The following is a 19,311-nucleotide window of genomic DNA, read 5'->3' as shown; positions in this document are numbered from 1 at the left end:
GACATTTTAATCTCGCGTGCCGCGTATTAATGTGAATGGATCATCGCATTGTGTCTTCATTACTAGCGTCGTGGAAGTCAAGGAATTGTAAACTAATGCCCACCCACTTTTAGATGAAACTTTGCTTGGCTCGACGGATTTAGGCTCTTTACAGCATTTCTCAACCAGAGCCTCACATCATCTGTAACAAGGAATGTAAGGATCTTTTCATGGAAGCAGTTGCCATTCGAACCCTCGGGTATCATCGTCTAGAGGTTCGGAGCGCTGTGACGAAGGGCAACTCAACCCAGGGTTCCTGACTTGTCTGATGTTTGATCTTGCCTCGTTCTTCTACCACTGTAGGCAGAGAGTTGATTGGACGTCAGCTTGGACGTGGAGGAAAAGGTGAGTGTGCGGATCACATACATGTATATTTACAAATCTGAAACTTGCAGTCCTGATTTTATCAGGTTAAGACATGTCTGTAAGCCTTATTAAAAAAACCTCAGTGAAATATGTGAAGTGATACTATACTTGCCAACTAGTAAGATTTTATCAGATTCAGTAAGATTTTTTACGTTGAAAATAGCAAAATCAGATTTTCTGTCAGAGAAATCAGATTTTTAAAAAAATATTTAGATACACCTTTCATGCGTATTTTCTGAAGATTTGACCCAAAGTAAGATTTTTAACTTCAGTTTGCATATAAAATAAAATTTTTGCAATCCACAAGTAAGATATTTCATCTTGAAATGTTGGCAGGTATGTGATACATGTATTATTAGGAGAGTTTCAGCCACCTAATGATAATGGTCCAAAATATGATCCTGGGGTAGTAATCCATATACGTTTATTACAATAAACATAATACTTTCATGAGGGAAAGATATGATTTAATTCTGGGTGTGGGGGAAGGGGAGGGGGAGGAGATCTATTTTCAAAAATTAAAATCTTCAGGTTACCAGATCAGGTGACTGCAATTCTGTATCTTTACAAATGGACTAAGTTGTATCATGCTTTAGACTAAAAAATGATTTATTTCTTCCATCCTCTAAAACTGTAGAGTCGTCAAAAAAAAAGAAAGAAAAAGAAATAAATAAATTGATCGAAAGATTGTCCAGTCTTATCATGTGATAACAGTTAAAAAGAAACTTTCTTGTACTATATTTCACTATGCTCTCGTGATGAATACATTTTAGTGTGATATTATTAATGATTTGTAAATGGTATTTGTCAGTTCTTTCAGCCAAAACAGCTCAGAGGGATGCGAACTTGCCTGTTTGATGTGTGACCACACCCACCTGTGTACCCCTGTCGTAACACCGGTATCAGCTGCATGTGGAGGACAACAGACAAGGCCCCATCTCTGAGCTTCTACCAGTCATCCCCATCGTTGCCAATAACCAGAAATTGTCATCTTTCTGAGGAGCTTTGGAATTCTGGGTTAGACAAAGTGTTTTCCAAATTAGCTGCTTTTGAACGTTGGAACAGCTAAAAAACTGTTAGCGAGTCCTGCACATCAGTTGGTGCTTCTGAACACAGCTTTCAAACATTGGGGAAGTGTGTCCATCTATCAACAAAGTCCAAATACTAATTTAGGAACTGACAGCTGAGAGCAAAAGTGATTTCTCAAGTCGTCATCTTCATATCACACACTCAACTGTACTGTCTTCTCTATTATTTTTGTCTCTCTTTCTATGTACTTTTGGAATCAAGAAGATCTGCAATTCAGTGTAGAATATGAAGACATCAGTATGAACTTATGATGGTTCTGTCATCTGGATGAAAAATGTTGTGGACAGTCAAGAACTCTAACAAACAAATAAACAAATAAGGTATCAATTTCTGTTCTGTTAGTGTGTTAAAAAAAATCTGATACAACCAAACAAAAGGAAATATTAAGCTAAGGATATTTTTTTGGACTTGTTTTGAAGTGAGCAAGAACTTAAAATCAGTTGGACAAGCAATGATGATACTTCAGATGTAGGCAGGGGATGGATGCATTCCTGGGAGCATCATCACCTTTAGCGGAACAGACAATCAAGTTTTAGTAGCTCTGCCGACTGGAGCATCTGCACACGCTCAGTGAAACGAACATTAGCGAGTGACCACATGTGGGAATTTCTCACCTTGGAACGTCTGTGCTTTTGAATGATCAAGGATCGTCTGCTTCTGCAGAGTATATCGTCCACAACCATGTCAGCTACTGGAGACGATTGCTACTTCTTCTTCTACTCCACCTGCACAAAGGTAAGTTTCCAAACTTGGGTGGCTACAAGTATGTGCATGTCAAAGGTGTGGCTTTCATGCTCTTGAAAGCTTGATATTGGGCCAACCTTTCCTCGTTTCAGTTTATAATCATAAATTAAAAGAGTTTATTCTTCCTGTGAAGGTTTCTACAGGGCTAGGACTGTTGATACGTACTGTATTCTGTACACATTTTTGTACTCTGTGTAAAGAATTCTTTTAGACTTTTTTTGCGAATTCAAATCCATTGAAATGTTCACAGTTAATGCACTTCGGATTTTTTTTTTTTTTTTTTTTTTTCATAAGTTTCAGATTTTTCCTTATTTTTTTTCTTCATGTACTCGGACAACCCTGATTGTATAGAGAAGTATTTTACAATACATGAAAAATTAATCACCTGTGTAGAAATGTTTAGCCATGTTTATATTTAACACGAGTATTCAATGTCTGTGGAGTTGTTGAAACTCCTTTTGGGGACCCTGCCATTACTATCAATCTGGTGTTGCCAGAGGTATATGTACACTGTATGTGAGGAATCGTTAACAAGGTTTAACCTAGTGATTGTTGCCTGATATGAACCACACCAGTAAACATAGCTTGTTTGTGTGTGTGTGTTTTTTTTTTTATGTTTCTTTGTTTTTTTTAATACCCGATTCCTGTGAATTTGTGTCATTCCAGGGACCCAGCTGCCCGTACCGCCACTCCGAACCAGCGCTGGGAAATGAGGTGGTCTGTATCAACTGGCAGAATGGTCAGTGCCTTAGACCCAACTGTGCATTTCGGCACATGGAAATCACTGTGAGTAGGCTCAGGGAGAAAAATCCAGTCCCTATGTGTGTTTATTTCTTGATTGTTTGTTTGATTTAAATTTGTTATTGTTTTTTCCACTCAAGCCACCTCTATTCATGGGTGTTACGGTTTTGTAAATGTTATCCCTACATGCAAAGACATTTTGCATGTTTTGTTATACACAACAATACACTTCATATCCAGAAGTTTTTAATAGTCATACGGTGCCAAAGTGCTTGAAGAGGTATTATACTCGGGCAGGTGTCTATTGGAAATGCGTGCTGTAGCAAAATCAGTCTGTCCTCAACGGGTTAAGAATCTCTAATCAGTGGCAATTAGATTCCAGGCATCCGTGTCAGTCCGCAAAGAACACATTCCAACATGCTTGCCAGTCACAGAACAAAGCACTGCAAGAGTTTATAAAGTAGGGTAACATCAAGCTGCTTTTTTTTTTTCCCCCCCGACAGAAAAATCGGGCAGAGATCCCATGCTACTGGGAGAGCCAGCCGATGGGATGCCAGAAACCTCACTGTCCCTTTAAGCACGTCAGGAAATCCACTTCCTCCGAGAGTCTGCCTGCCTCATCGATGTCTCTCATCAACAAACTCCCCACCATCACTGGCCCTGGTGAGTCCAGCTTACAGACATATAGGCCCGAATTCACGGAGGTGGTACAAATGAAACCATGGTTTAAACCATGGACAAAAACCATGGAACGCCAAGTGTTGCATGGAATATTTCGTTACAAAATCAGTCATTTCGTCAATGAAATGATTATTTTGTAACGAAATGACAACATTTTGTAGCTAAATGAACATTTCGTCCACGGAATGAAAATTTCGTTAATGAAACGGTCATTTTGTCGACGAAATGATCAATTTCGTAACAAAATATTCCGTGCAACACTTGGCGCTCCATGGTTTTTGTCCATGGTTTAAACCATGGTTTCATTTGTACCACCTTCGTGAATTCGGACTTTACAGTTTTACCCTCTTAACCCTAATCCCACCAGGTTTTTTGAGGGACTTGAAACCACCGCCTTTTCAGCGCCCCCCCCCCCCCCCCCCCGATCTGAGTCGTGAATTGCGCGATCCTCGTGAAAATTTGCACTAAGGTAGAGGCCAAAGTAATTTACAAGACTGTATAGTTAGATTTTTCTAATTTTAATTTTTGTATTTTATATTAATTTATGCTAATTTATGCAATTTGTTTGTTTTTTTTTTGCCTATAAAAAAAAAGATAAAGCTCCAAGACTTCCAATTTTTGGTGAACATATTCTTTTCAATATCCTCAACAATAATATTGAAGCAAAAATTCGGCTTCATAATTATTTCTTATGCATTTTATTGTTTATTGAATTTCTTATTTCTTTCTTCCTTGTTTTTTACTTTTTGTTTTTGTTGTTTTTTTCGTCAAAATTTGTCGCAGAAACTTTTTAAAGCATAATCAGGCTAAAATAAATCAATATCAGCCATTGAAAGTGAAAATATTTATTTTTATATGAATTAATTGCAAAAACACAATTTACATTGGATTTGTACTCAAAATCATGTTTTTGAGCAATTTTTGGGTCGACAAATTGTTTTCAAAGGGGCGTGGCTTCAAAATGGTATGCCCGGGAGCGACAAATTTGGTCTCAAAAGTTGCGCTCTACTTGGAAGAAAAAAGTCATCAAATGTGGCGGCAAGAGCATCATGCGTTGCGGAATAATCACGCGAAACGTCGAGGGGGGGGGGGAGGGGCCAAAATGCCCCCCCCCCCCCCCCCCGGTGGGAATAAGGTTAATACACAGGCCACCAGGTTCCCTTACACAGCGGGTTAAAAGAAGCTATGGCAATGACACACCCTTTGAGTGTCTAGAAAGTGGTTGAGCGCCCTAAAAGTTTGACAGTTACAGTCATAAGCTGTCAAGTCTCGGGAATACTTCTTTGAATTAATTTATACGTTGCTGATGTACTCTGCTGGACTAATTTCAACATAAGAACTGTGAGAACTGTTTACCACAAACAGATAACATCTAATGCCCCAGAATAGTTTGCATTTAAAAAGGAAAAGATTAAGAAAGATACAAAATAAATAGGCACAGTAATTATTAATTTGTTATTGTTGTTTTTTGTGACACTGTGGCTGAGGCTCTTGTATGTGTAACTCAAGCAATATTTTCTTGTGTGTAAAGAAAGGGTGATCCAAAGATTGTTGCGGAATAAGTATGCACAGATGGGGTTTGGAACATTAATACAAATGAAGATGTCAGGTACTCCATCTCATTATGTGGATCTCTGGTGACTAAAAGCAATTGATAACTCTGATTGGCTCTTATTCTGCTGCAAAGTCACCAAGCCACTCCCACCAGCCACCAGCAGGCCCCTCCCCATCTCCGTCAAGCAGGCTGTACCTGGTGCCACGCCCAGCAACCCCTCCATGGCCGAAGACAAAGAAGCTATTGACGTGCCTGCCGTGAAGCCAGTGGTCTTCACCCCTATGGATAGTGAAGGTGTGCCCCTTTGATCCGTGATCCCGGTGCGACTTGTACCTTGTGGTGGTGTCAGAATTTTTACCTGAAACTGTTATTCTGTACAGTTTTATCTTCTCGTCCTTGCATAATCATAATAAATATCTTCTTCACATCATCAAAATTATGGATGCCACAGGGATCATTAATTTTACAAACAACTGCAACCAAACATCAAGTTGTGATATGGACATTTATATTGGGGAAAAGTCCTATAATTATTTCAATTTTTTGGAGAGAATTTAAAGTATACTTTCAAGTTGATATGAAATACACATTCCCTTGTGGAATACTGATTTGGTTGTTAAACTGTAATCTTCAAAAGGTGAAGTTGCAAACTTCAATGATAAGAAGCTTGAGGACTAGTCAGTGTTAAGAGAGTATAGTACAGTGAGGTTTACATTTGTATATTAAACAAGTATGCTAATCTCATCCAGAGTTTGCTGAGTGTTATGCAAGAAAAGTAGCAATGCAGAATGAATACTTCATTATGATTTCGTCTTTTCATTTGGAAATCTATCACAGCTTCATACTACTATGACGCACAGAAAGTCTAATTTGCTTTTGAAGTTTTATTTCACAAAGAATCAAGGGCCCGAATTCACGAAGGTGGTACAAATGAAACCATGGTTTAAACCGTGGACAAAAACTATGGAGCGCCAAGTGTCACATGGAATATTTCGTTACGAAATCAGTCATTTCGTCGATGAAATGATTATTTTGTAACGAAATGACAACATTTTGTTACTAAATGAACATTTCGTCCACGAAATGATAATTGCGTTAACGAAACGATCATTTTGTCGACGAAATGACTAATTTCGTAAAGAAATATTCCGTGCGACACTTGGCGCTCCATGGTTTTTGTCCATGGTTTAAACCATGGTTTCACTTGTACCACCTTTGTGAATTCGGGCCTATGTGTATACTATCTTCATATGATACTGTCTCTTGGGATGTAAAATTAAAGCTCTATGTCTGCTGCCAAAAAACAAAATAAAACAAAACAAACAATCTCTTTTTCTTCTGCGTGTAAAATATCACATTTGTCATCAGAGTAGATCAAAAAGTCAGTCATTACAAGGCAGCGTCTGAATTGACTGATAGTAAAACGGTGTATAACCCTTGTGTTTTAATTTATGACTGTGATTGTGGGTGACAGATGATGAGAGCTTGGGTACCCTGAGTGTGGATGGCAGCCCATCCAAGAAGCTGTTGGTATCGCCGCTGCGTCCCTCGAACAAGCACCCTGTCCGCGACAACGTCTCCCCGCTCAAGGTGACCTCGCGACTTGGCGGAGGGGCGGGGCCAGATAGCACTAACGGTAAGGAGCAGTATTAATGGTAAGCACTGATTATAAATGATATTTCATCTAGCGCACGTCCAGTATGATGCCGTTCAGTGTTCTTTACATCATAGCATTCTGGAAAAAAATCATCTCAAGTAGAACATCAAAACCTTTTCAAGATTCTTGCTGAAACTTGATAATGAGGGTGATGAGCAGAGTTCCTTTGGCAGTGTTTTTCAGACTGTTGGTTTGCAGAATGACAAACTGTTCTTTCGTGTCTTGTAATGTGCATAAATGAAACCATTCAAAGTAACAAAAAGAGGATTTTAGTGCTCAATTTTTTGTGTTACTATTCTGGTTTAGTGTCCACTGGCTGCAATGACAGATGAAATTTAGTTACGTAGGTTTTACATTTTTTTAACTACAGTGGTGTGAAAATCTCGGAAAATATTAGAAACTTCACTCTTATTGAGTACATCATCAAGACACTCATAGAATGATAATTTTCAGTGTGTTGTGGTACTATACTGTATTTAAAGGATGTCTGTATTTTAGAATCAAAGACTTGCGAGCAGTTTCATTGTTTGAATGTGATGTGCATCTAAAGTAATATGTTTGTGATGTTAAATGATTAGAGATGTTTGCATTGCTCGAGTGCCAGGCTCCCAAAACGTCAGTTCCTTCCTCATGTTGGCATTCCTCTCCTGATATACTACTGTACAGACAAGCCTCTGACAGTCAAAGTGAAGACTTTGGCCGAGATCCGCCGCGAGAAGAACATAGAGAGGGGCCACGTCACGGAGGATGGCGTGGAGAAGATGGACACTGCGGAGAATCGGAGAAGAGGAGGAGCGCCGCTCTTCAGCCGCAGAATCATCTCGGTTAGCACTAGCAGAAAAGGTGAGAAGCTGCGTGACCTTTTTTGAGTCGTGTGATTCCACTGAATCTGCCCCATCACTTGACCCCCTTTTCACCTTTAGCTTGAGTCACCTTTCACCTTTAGCTTGAGAATGATGATGTTTTGAAGAGTGGTGCTGCTTTATGGAGAAATGAAATGGTACTAGCTGTTATGGAAGGTTGAGAATCTGTGTTATTTGGTAGGAGAGGATGGCATTTATAATACGTGTAACTTTGGTGGTAAAAGTGTGTTTTTGTTGGGGGGGGGGTAGTTCGTGCTGTCAAATTGTTTTAACTCCTTGGCTGAGAATGTGGAAACAGGCAGTTTTCTGGTGACATATTTTTCTCACAGAGCCCCAATCCAGTGCCAACAGATCAAGTGATGCTGTGTAATTTGAGAAAGGCTTGGTTGCTCAGACCTCTGTATAAGTTCCCAACACATACATAGATCAGATATTATACAGTACTTTGCCGATTCTTGATTATGTTGGTAAGTTGTTACACTATGAAGTCATACCTAGAGAAATTGAGCGAACTTAATATTATGAATTATGACTTATTCTTGTGAAATGTTCTTCATGTCCCTGTATATATTTAAAGTCCAAGTGAAAAATTGAATGCATAGAAATGCAGGACATGCACAGGTTGGATCACAGTTAGTGTACAGGTATACAATCTCATCATACATCACTTTGTGCCATCACAAGGATCAGGGCTCTCTTCAAATCATCTGTGAACCTGTATCCAACAATTGCATCAAGTAGGAGTTATTTCTTTCTTCTCTTGTATTGAGCAGTGCCAGCAACATTGGTCTCTTCTAATGTCTTGAGTGATATGACAAGTAGAAATCAAGGTTTCCCTCATAATTGTATTCCATCCCGCAGACCCTCAGAAAATGGAGGTGGAGGAGGACAATGGAACCATCTCACCTGCAGCTGGCCTCCCCTCAAAGCCCAAGGATGATTTTGGCATCAAGAGTCTGAGTCAGATCAGGAAAGAACAGAAAAAGAGGCTGGGAAGTAGCTTAGATCCAGAGGCAGGTGCAAAGAAGAAACTAAAGGTTAGAGTACTTCTCTTTTCTTTTTTCTTTTTTTCTTTTTTTCATTCTTTGGTAGTTTCCATCTGTTGTTCCAACTCTTTCTGTCAGTCGGCCTTTTTTTTTTTTTTTATTTGGTTATTTTAAGGATGCACCAGTAATCATTCTCGGCTTCTATACTTGTTCGATTTGACAAACTGGAAAGTGAATCATTTGATGCATGGGACCTGTCTTTACTGGACGCGATTTAAATAGTGACTTGAGTCCGTACTGGATGTTTGAGAGAAAAAAAGTGCAGTGGAGTGTATGTGTGTGTAAGACGTATCAGTGATATGTTGGGAAACTCCACCATGGCCCAGGCGGAACGTCTCTGCATATAATGTCTTCCTGTGTTTGGTCATTGGCATGCAGGTTCCAGTGCTGGAAGAGGAAGCATTCGGTGATGGATCATTGGAGGAGGCTGTCCAGCCAAGCATGACTGTGCGGCGCATTCTGGTCGGAGGAGGCGGGAGGCAGGTGGAGCCGGACTCCACGGTAACGGGGCTGCTCAGTGGAAGAGTGGCTGTGGGTGCCAAGCCCGGCCAGGGGAAGCTGCAGGTGACAAAGCGCGTAATTGCAAAGAAGGGTGCCAGCGAGGACAGTGCTGTTCTTTCCGAGGACAACAGCGGCAAACTGAGGACAATCTCTTCCAGGCTAGGGATAACCATCAAAGCTGAGAAGGATGAAAACAGTGTCAGAAGGGCAGTAGCCGACAATTCTCCCGCCAAGCAGAAGGTGGGTCTTGCCGGGCGGCTGGGAGTGAAAGTGGAAGATGCTGGCATCGGTAAAGGAGGGGAATCACTACCAGGGCGTGGTCTTGGCTCCAAGGGAGGAAGCTTGGCTTCCAGGTTGGGTATCCCAATCAGGGCGGGGCAACCTCAAGGACCAAAGGAAGATGATAAGGAGGAGAGAGAGACCACAGCTAAAGGGAGAATGCTAGCGCGACTAGGCAGGCCCATCAAGGCAGGCGAATCCGAGACTGAGGCATCAAATGTGGCGGAGGGTGCCACCAGTGGGCAGAGGCGACGTCTGGTCTCACGCCAGGTGAAAGTTCTGAATGCAGACAAAGGAGATGCCGAGAACAGCTCGGAGGGAGGTGTGAAGGTGAAGAGCTTGGCGGAAATCAGGAGAGAGAAGCTCCTGAGGCGCCTTGGGAAGGCAGGATCAGATTCTGACAGCGAGAACAGGACAGGAGAGACGAGAGCAGAGAGCTCTTCACAGGGAGAGGAGGAAGAAGAGGAGGATGAGGGAGATGAGAGCCAGAAGGAAAGCAAACCAAAAGAAATCAGGTATGAAATGTGACCGTGCACCTCAAAACGAACATAAAGTCGCACACACTGATTTTGCGTGAGGACTAAAAAATAAGTGAAATGGGTCAACCTAGTCAAACTTGACTTTTTCATATTTTCTGAAAGAGCGGGTCTTGTTTTACATTATGCTAAAATTTGGTATCATAAAACGGGCAGGAAAGTGTGTTTTTTAGCAGTTTATCTCGAACATTTTTGGTAGAATAGTGTGACTAGGTGTGTCTTTAGAATCCCTTTTTCATTTCTGAAAAACCTTGTCCACACTCTTCACTTTCAACTCTAATAACTTTTGAAAGGATAGTACTACTGCTTTGAAAGTTGGCATTAATTATGGACAGAATGTGTTTATGAGGCATGCCTAATTTCAGTTTAATCTGATAATTCCTTCATTGTTGTTACTCTGGTGGTTTACTTCCTGTTTTTTGTCCCATTCATCGCGCAGCCAGCACGGTTTGGTAAAGATTAAGCGCTTGAATAGACACTGTACTTCAGAGCCTCTTTTCTCAGTTCACACTTTTCCTGAGTTTGTGCGTTCTTTCCAATATTTAGATAGGTTAGGAGAGTCCATTTGATTTGAGTTATACATCATTTTAAAGCTTAAAGTCTGCTCTTTCAGAATATGGTCTTAACTAAAAATTCATGTCTGGCGACTTTTTGTTTGTTTTGAGGTGCAGAGTCACAAATATTCCAAAACAAACCCTGCGGGATCTGGTTGCAAAACTGGTGGCAATCTGTGCATGGCTACTAGTATTTCCTTATTTTTTTCTTTTCATTTGGGAACAGAATAATTTTTACACAAAGCTTGTTGCTTTGTTGGATAAATGCAGCGACATTAGGAATGATTGAAATGGAGTGTCTAATAGTTTTTTTTTTTTTTTTTTTTTTCTGAACAGTTGTTGGATCTTCAGAGTTATTAGATCAAGCAGAATGACATGTGTTTGATACTTTTTGCCAAATTTGCTTCTACTACCGCTGGTTAATTCTCTTTTGCAGAAAATGACAGGTATTTATAAATGAAGTTTGTACAATGTACCTATTGTTATGCCTAAAAGAAGACTCGGTGATTTTCCGTATTTTCTGATGTGGACTTTCACGATGCAGGATAAAGACCCTGGCTGAGATCAGGCAGGAGAAGAAGGCAAGGTTGAGCGCACCAGTCTCACCACAGAGCGATGAAGCGCAAGGTGACAAAGATGCAGCCGACTCGCCCGAGAAAGGAGTGCAGTCTGCCCTTGGGAGGAGAGTGAGGAAAAAGAGGGAGATTGCACTCTACAAGCCTCCAGCAGCTGCTTCAAGAGGTAGAGGGAATAAAAAATATAATCTTTCTCTTCAAGTATGTAACACATGGTTATGGACAGAGAAAAAGATTTTGTGATTCTGTAGCTACAAAGAATGCTTGAAGGAGGTCTGCTCACCCATGACAAGATATGGCCTACAAATATGGATAGCATGTGAAGAGGGTAATACAAGAGAAGTGACTGTCATGACTTTGTGGGGTAGTGGGCGAGTGAATTTGTTTGGTGATATGTTGTGCCTGATATGCAGAGTAAACAAGACACTATTGAGCATGAAGATATTGTAATCTCATCATTATTTGATGAGGAGTTTCTCACCATAACCAAGACATGGACAATAAGTGTGGGTGGTATAGTTGTTACTTCTGGCACTCTTGAATGGAATACCAGTAGTGTTTTGATATTTTGAAATTGTGAGAGGATGTTTAGATAGTTGTACATGTTTCCCTCACACTTACAATGGTCTCCACATGTGCTGAACCAGTCTACTATCGTTTTGGCTGTTTCTATTTTTGTTTTGTTTTTGTTTTGTGTTGTCTTTTTTGTTCACTCCAACTCATCAACTCTAATTGCCTTGACTTTTATTTCTAGTGACGATGAAGCCAGAATCTCAGCCCATGATTCGGAGAATCAATACCACAGATAAGGTATGCTTATTTAGTATTAACAGAAGCTGGTGTCCTTGATGTGAAGGACATATGTATGTGTATTCTTTACCATGGAGGACATGTATCCTAAATACTATACAATGTAGTGCCACAAAGAAATAGGTCATCATACTCTCTTTATGATTGCAGTGTTTTTGTGCCGTTATAGTTAAGTTGTTTTGCAAAGAACCAGAATGTTTCCCTGCAGACCGACCTGATACGTACAACACCTGCTTCATCCTTTGTGCAGTCTTCTTTTATCTTCATAATTTGAGTCATTTTGCTTTGTAACTTTGTAAAATCAACATTTAGGCGCAAAATTCACCAAGTTTGGGCAGATGGACACAACCATGAACTGAAACTCTTCCAGGCTGTACAATGTAGCTCTAAAAGTCTTCAACTTGAAGCCCTATGTAATTTCAACAAATGTTATTATGGCATTAGGTCCAAGAATAGCATGTGTCTAAAATATTGAACCCTCCCCCCCCCCCCCCAAAAAAAAAAAGTCACCGTAAATGGCTCTTTAAGAGCTCTTGACAATGAACAGTAAAGCCCCAAGATATTCAAATTAAAACCTCAAGATTTTCAAATTACGTCAAAGACATTAGATGTATGAAAGAATAATATCTTTTCCTGTTGTTTATTGTTTGAACTTTGCAATGTTTCAATTTTAGGTGGACGTGGAGCAACCTGCCACCAAAGTTCGTCGACTGAATCTTTCCAAGTCAGTGGAGAGTGCCAACAAGGGGACAGAGTCCCTCTTGTCCATCATTCGGACCAAGAAAGTGGACGCTGCAGGCGATGCTCCATCTATCCAGGTATGAATCTCCGACTCTATGAAGCACATTGAGTTTACAGTTGCCTGAATTTTCTGTGGACCTGGAATAGAATGCAAGGGGAATTGACCCCTCCCAATTTTCTGTGACTGCATCATTTTGATAACATAATCATTGCTCATATCAGATATGCCTGTGGAGTGTTGTAACATGTCAATCAGGGTGCGCATGTCATTGAAATTGCTCATTACTACGTACATACTAATGTCTGTGTACAGTTACAAATAGCAGTCATGTGAAAGTCAACTGATCATTTCATGTATGCTGTTTTCCAATTATTGTCAACCCAATATTTATTTTTTTCCCTACATTGATATTGTGGTTTCTAGTGTTCATTGGTAGGTTCATTTTATTTTTAGAGGAAACCACCCAGTTTTTGGCTAGTTATTACACAACTTCTACTTTAAAGTTTAATTTTTACCATTTACCAAAGTCAGTGTTATTTGTCTAAATCTGGTCAGGTGGAATAAAATAGTTACATCAATTATATTCATCTGCTGTAGATCATGTAAATATTTGTAATTCTGTTTGATTTTTGCCACTCAATATGCAAATTAATCTGTTGTAGATCAAGAGTCTGGCTGAAATCAGGGCAGAGAAACAGCGTCTTGGTCAGGTGACCAGCACCGCCAAGGTGACTGCATCTACAGAGGAAGGGGCATCCAAGCCGTCCTCAGAAGATGATGCAGTTGCCCCCGACAACGAGGAGGAGAGGAAACGCCAGAGGCGAGCCCTGATTTGGAGCAGGACGGACACCAAGTCTGACAAGCCAGTAGTTAAAGGTCAGGAGAACTGACGATTCATTGGAATTATTTCATATTTCACAGTGAAAAGATTTATAGACAATGTTAGCACTTTTCACAGCATCACAAAATCAGCACACATGATGAAGTCTGTCAAAGAGCACCCCATGCAGAGAGAACTTCTTTTTTTTTTTTTTTTTTTTTTTGGCATGATGCATTTGCATACCAAAGTCCAGAAAAAAGGCAGTACCATATTTTCTTCCAGCAATTGACTCAACGTTTATTATATGCAAAGCTTCACTCCCCCCTCTGAAATGTGAAGATAACAAATTATGTTTTTTACAGTAATTTTGTTACCGATCTTAATTGGCCTCTGCTTGACCTTTGAAAGAGGTTGCAGAATTGTTGAGGAACATGTCAGGTTTTGGTGCATTAATGAATGGCAGCATCTTCCTCTCACTTCATGTTCACTGTAGCTGGCGAAGGGGTTGAGAAGAAGAGTTTAGATGAGCTGCGACGCGAGAGGCGGGCCAGACTATGGAACCTCGCCCCATCTGGCGATTCCATCACCACAGCAACTCGCAGGGCGGCGGACCCCGCCTTGAGCAAAGCAGAGATCAAGATCAAGACCCTGGATGAGATTCGGAGGGAAAAGCAGCTGAGAGACGGGAAGACTGCCGACAGTGCACCCGTGGAGGACCAGCAGGTGGTTGTTGGACCGGTAGAGCAGGAGGTAACCATGGCAACGCCTGGCCCGGAGGCCAGCATCCCAGATTCCTCCTCCAGTATCTCAGATGAGAGGAAAGAGGATGGAGATGTGAGGGAAGCTTCACAAGCCGGGCTGGGTTCACTACGAAAGATAACACGACCCCGTAAGTCTGACTCTTTCTTGTGTTGCCACCCAGCGTACCAAATCCTTGAGCCATTGCCCCCCCCCCCCCCCCCCCGACATGTAGTAGCTGTTTACATTACCAATAATCTCAGAATGTCCTGAGAGTGTAATTTCTATGTGATTTCTTTATCTTTGCTGAGAAACCATATCTCAGTTTTCATTGCTGAGATTTGCCTGGTTTTTCCCACTCCTGTGTCTGTGTGTTTGCCTTTGTTTTTTTTTTTCTTTTTTCAATGCATAGTTCTTAGGAGTCACTGGCTTCAATAGCTTTTATTTATTTATTATATTATTTTTTTTTTCAAGGGGGGGGGGGGAGAGAGCAGGAGTAGATTGTGAGTAAAAAGACATGAAACAATTTTGTGTAAATGTAAAGCTTATTCACAAAATGACTTTCATGATCAAAATCAATTAATTGGATTTTTGACATTATCACCTTTGTAAAGAAACCAACAAAGTGACTACATTCCAAGGTATGGTTTGTAGTGTGTATGGTCTCTGGTACATTTTTCTCTTCATTTTGCATCCATTTTCTACACAGTTAGGAACTGATGCGATACTGACGTGTAATGAAATTTATCTATTCACTCTTGAAATAAAAGTTTGATCCATTTCAAGATTGTGAAGATGAGTTTTGAGGATAGAGAATGTAAGATAATTAGGATTAGATCTGTAATTAGTGAGGCCCAAAGTCATTTCAACTTTACATTCATTCTGGTTTTGTTTTGGTTTTGTGATTGTGTTAACAGCTGTGAAATTAACCACGAAGCCAGTGAGGGCAAGGAGAGGTAGACAGGCCTCAAAGACATCTCAGGGAAACACTACGACACCTAGTGAGGCAGCTGTGGAAGAGAAGGTAAGAAAGGATAGAGAATGATATTGACATTCAATGGCTTACATGTATGTTGGTTGAGATCCCAGAGTCATGGAGTACCATGTAACCACTGCAACATCAGATGGATGTTCCCATGGCAACAGTGCAACACCTACAAATCGACTGTGAAAGAAATTGTGTGGAATTTTGTTTTTGATAGATTGTGTCTTGGTAGCAGTGCTTGGGACTTTGAATACAATCAAATAATGTGTGCCTTTCTGAAAAAGAATCTAGTAGAGTAGTTTTGCAATGAAGGTGCTGTTTGATTATGATCTTGAATAGCTGGACTATCACCTCTCCCTAAACCTGCAGGAGGCTGGCTGAAAACTTCATTAACTCTTCACATCTTGATAAGAGAAATAGGTAATAGAAGAAAAAAAATATCCCTGACTTAGATTATTTCTTATTTTCTGATTGAGATATTGAGATGCATGTGACACCCACGTACCTGTCATATGATGATGTGTGAAGTACCTGTCATATGTTGATATGTGAATGTTAGCAGCCCTGGAATTGAATTTTTTGATACTTGATGAAAAAGAAAACAAAAAAGAGGAATACCCATTATGTCTTGTCAATAAGTATAGGCAGGACTTTCAGTAGAAATGAAATTAGTGATTCAGGAGTGAAGGTTTTTGGAGCATGCCTTCCCTCCACTTTATTGATAATTTTCTTGTTCCTTCTCGCAAACTATCAACCCCCAAAACAAACAGGCACAGCAGGAGAGGCATCTACCACCCAGTTCTCCTCCACAGGTGGTGCCTGGTGATGCGGTCACTACTGAGGACATCCCGGTGGCCACGCCTAGCAACGATACCAAAGCCACATCAGCCCTCGACCAAGCTGGCTTCCAGGAAGATGAGGCGAAGGAGGACAGCACCAAGGTGGATGTTGCAGAGAAAGATGTCCTTGGCGAGGATATGGAGAAAGCTGTTCAGAAGGAGGCTGATACGACCACAGCGTCCGTCCGTCGGTGAGCCACCATTTTCTTTCTTTTCCTTTCATTTGTTTCTCCTAAACTTTCTGGTAGGATTGTGTAGGCTTGTTGTTCTATCATTAGGGTGTGATACCACACACTTTACTCCTTCTCCTTGGAGACTTTCCTTGTCTGCAACTTCAGGTTGATTCATGATAGAGATGAGAATGCATTCATTTAAAGCAGAAAACTTTCTACTACAACCCCAAGATACATCTTGTTGACCCTAAGGAAGTAAGAGTTCAATTGGGTGGAAATGAACAAGGGCTGGAGGTAATCAATTAATGTCATTGAACACAATCAGTAATGCCCCTGAACATCAGACAACACCAACATATTTATGTATCATTTGCCAGGTGCAATTGCAAGTAGAAGTTTACTTGTGAGGAGAGGGTATTATTTGATGTAAAAAGGACATGCACATACTAGCATTTTTGATGCGCTTTTTGATTGCCAGATTATAAGCTTTGAATCAATATATACTTGGCTTACTTCATTGTCAGGAAAAAAAAAAAATAATAAACTGAAAGTTAGAAAACTGTGTAGGTTATTTTGCCCAAGTCAGCTTTACGCACATTCTCTTCCTTTTACCTCTGACTTTATACAGGTAATGTAACGATGCACCACATACTCATTGTACAAAGTATCACTTGCATTGACCTCTTCACTAATGACAACATAATATGTTTCTTATTCAGTAGGCCTAGTGATACCAAGCTGTCCCCGAGGAGGTTAGCGAGTGTGACCGACGAGGATCTCGACAGATTTTTGGAAGAGCACGACGACGACGACCTCGACAACCAACCCGCGGTTGCCGTGGCAGCACAGGATGATGATGACGACAACCTCCTCGACGAGCTGGATGATTTCCTCAACAGCTGATGATGGCAAAATCATCCCCCCCCCCCCCCCCCCCCCCCATGGAAACCTCATATCTCGAATGTACTCCCTACCACATAGTTCATTGTATGCCTTGCAAGTACATGTATATAGTCATATTGACTGGTGCAACAGTATCTTTGTATTTCAGGATAACTATAATATGTGTGCTGGAGATATGCACTCGATCATTACAAGGTGACTTTCTTAACATGTGATTGTTCAGCAGTATTAATCCAGGAAATGATTTTAGTGGGTAATCTCTGTTGTGTATTCGTATCCAAGGAAACACCATTTGCAGATATTGATATTCGATTATGTGAGAATGCAAGAGGTGAGAAGAGACAGAAAAAAAGAGAAAAAAGAAATGGACATGAAAGAAAGAATGCATTTTGAGGTTGTTAATGCCAGATTATTTCAAATCTTTTTGAATTCAAAAATTAATTTTGAATTATAGAATTTTTGTGCAAAGTTTGTTTTGAAGGTGGAATTTATCAGGCTCTTATCATTCCATGCTGTGTAAAAAAATCATAAACTTGTTGGAAAGTTTTATTGTGACATTGAGGTGTAGCGATGATGGTAATCATTTCTGTGTTAATGATTTCTGTGCTTATGTTGCCTATCCATTTTTTTTTCTCGTTTTTGTTTTGTGTTTTGCTTGATATTGCTAAGCCAGGAATCTGTCTCTTTTGACACAAGTTTCATGTCTGCTTGGCATGTGTTTAATTTCAACTCCATCAGAAGTGTTCTTAGTATCTTCTATCTTTCCAGAATCCAGTGTAATCATTAGTTTGCATCAGGTTTCACAATGAATTTGTATTTGAGGCCAAGCCCCCACCCCCCCCCCCCAGAAAAAAAAAAAAATCTCCAACATACTCCAAAACAAAAATGAACAATTCAAAACCAAAAGCAGACTTTTAAAGCAGAAGATTTTGCATATCTGTTTTGGCTTACTTGTAGCTGAAGGGTAGAAATATGGAGGAGAGTGTAACCATGAGATCCATATTGCTTCTTCTTCTCTTTGTCAAACCCTAGCCGACAGATGATATGCCTCTGCTGGCAACTGGTTTTCCATCGCAAGTTAATTTAGAAAAAAAAAAAAGAAAAAAGTTTCACTAAGAGATAATAGTGAAAAAAGTAAAATATCTGAATGTGCAAGAACCTTTCTGAGAGCTGCAATATCTCTTCATGTCTGAAATAAGAGAATATTAAAAAATCTCTCTGAATTGGGAAGTATTTTACCCAGTGAGATGAATGTAACACAAGGTCATCTCTGCAATTGCTCCTTGGAATCTTGCTGATTTGGATGGGGGACTGTTGGCAGACGAGGAAATTGCTTTCAGAAGCTTGCCTTACGGTGCTCCCAGTCATTTCAGCGGGATTACACGAGGTCATCATGAAGCAGAGTATGTGTCTAGACAGCAGCCTGGAAGTGAGGCTATCAAGGTCATGTGTTTTAACATACTGATATGCCCGCAAAAGAAAAAAAAAGAAAAGAAATGAACTGAACTGAACTGAACTGAATTCAGGATTTTATTCTTAAGATATGACAAACATGTACTGTATGTACCCCAAGAAAGTTTGACCCTGTTTCAACTGCTTTGGCTGCAAGAAATGGCATCAATGGTTTATTTCCATTTGTGATTAAAATGGAGGGAGTTGCAATTTCATTCTTGCAATGGTTTCTTTGGAAGGGGAAATAATTTTACATGTCACAATTACAAGAAATGCATGTGTCAGTACTGCTGCATTATCATGCAAGCACATGTATTCGGTTGATATATGTTTTTGATTTACTGGGTATACCAGAAACACTTTGCTCCAAATTTTGCTCTCATGTACAAAATATATGCATTATAAAGTGCACTGATATGTACAAGGTTATGTTGCTACTTTCTTCTCGCGTAGTAATACAACTGTGCATTGCTACATGTATCTGCACTTGTATGTATGAGTATCAAGTCCGTACCACTTGGGCAATGTCAAAAGCTGTTGGTGTTTCCAAGACAACTTTCAAAGATGAATTGACACGTATTGTTTAAAAAAAAAAAATTTTCATTCTGTCACCAAGCCGACAC

General features: G+C 40.2%; 1 protein-coding gene across 1 annotated transcript; it reads left to right on the top strand.

The window, feature by feature from the left end:
• The first annotated feature begins 1,655 nt into the window (after positions 1-1,655).
• LOC140236346 (uncharacterized) lies at positions 1,656-18,733 on the top strand. Its single transcript, XM_072316303.1, has 17 exons — positions 1,656-2,229; positions 2,905-3,024; positions 3,483-3,642; positions 5,348-5,509; positions 6,690-6,851; positions 7,539-7,715; positions 8,597-8,772; positions 9,160-9,790; positions 9,884-10,076; positions 11,196-11,392; positions 11,981-12,036; positions 12,711-12,854; positions 13,441-13,654; positions 14,092-14,487; positions 15,254-15,360; positions 16,092-16,351; positions 17,053-18,733. The coding sequence occupies exons 1-17, from the start codon at positions 2,131-2,133 to the stop codon at positions 17,234-17,236; spliced, it is 3,438 nt and encodes a 1,145-aa protein (XP_072172404.1). The 5' UTR covers positions 1,656-2,130; the 3' UTR covers positions 17,237-18,733.
• The last annotated feature ends 578 nt before the right edge of the window (positions 18,734-19,311 follow it).

The sequence above is a fragment of the Diadema setosum genome, chromosome 12, assembly GCF_964275005.1.
Source record: "Diadema setosum chromosome 12, eeDiaSeto1, whole genome shotgun sequence".
Taxonomy (NCBI): Eukaryota; Metazoa; Echinodermata; class Echinoidea; order Diadematoida; family Diadematidae; genus Diadema; species Diadema setosum.
The sequence above is the reverse complement of the archived record's forward strand: the minus strand, read 5'-3'. Positions and strand labels throughout refer to the sequence as shown.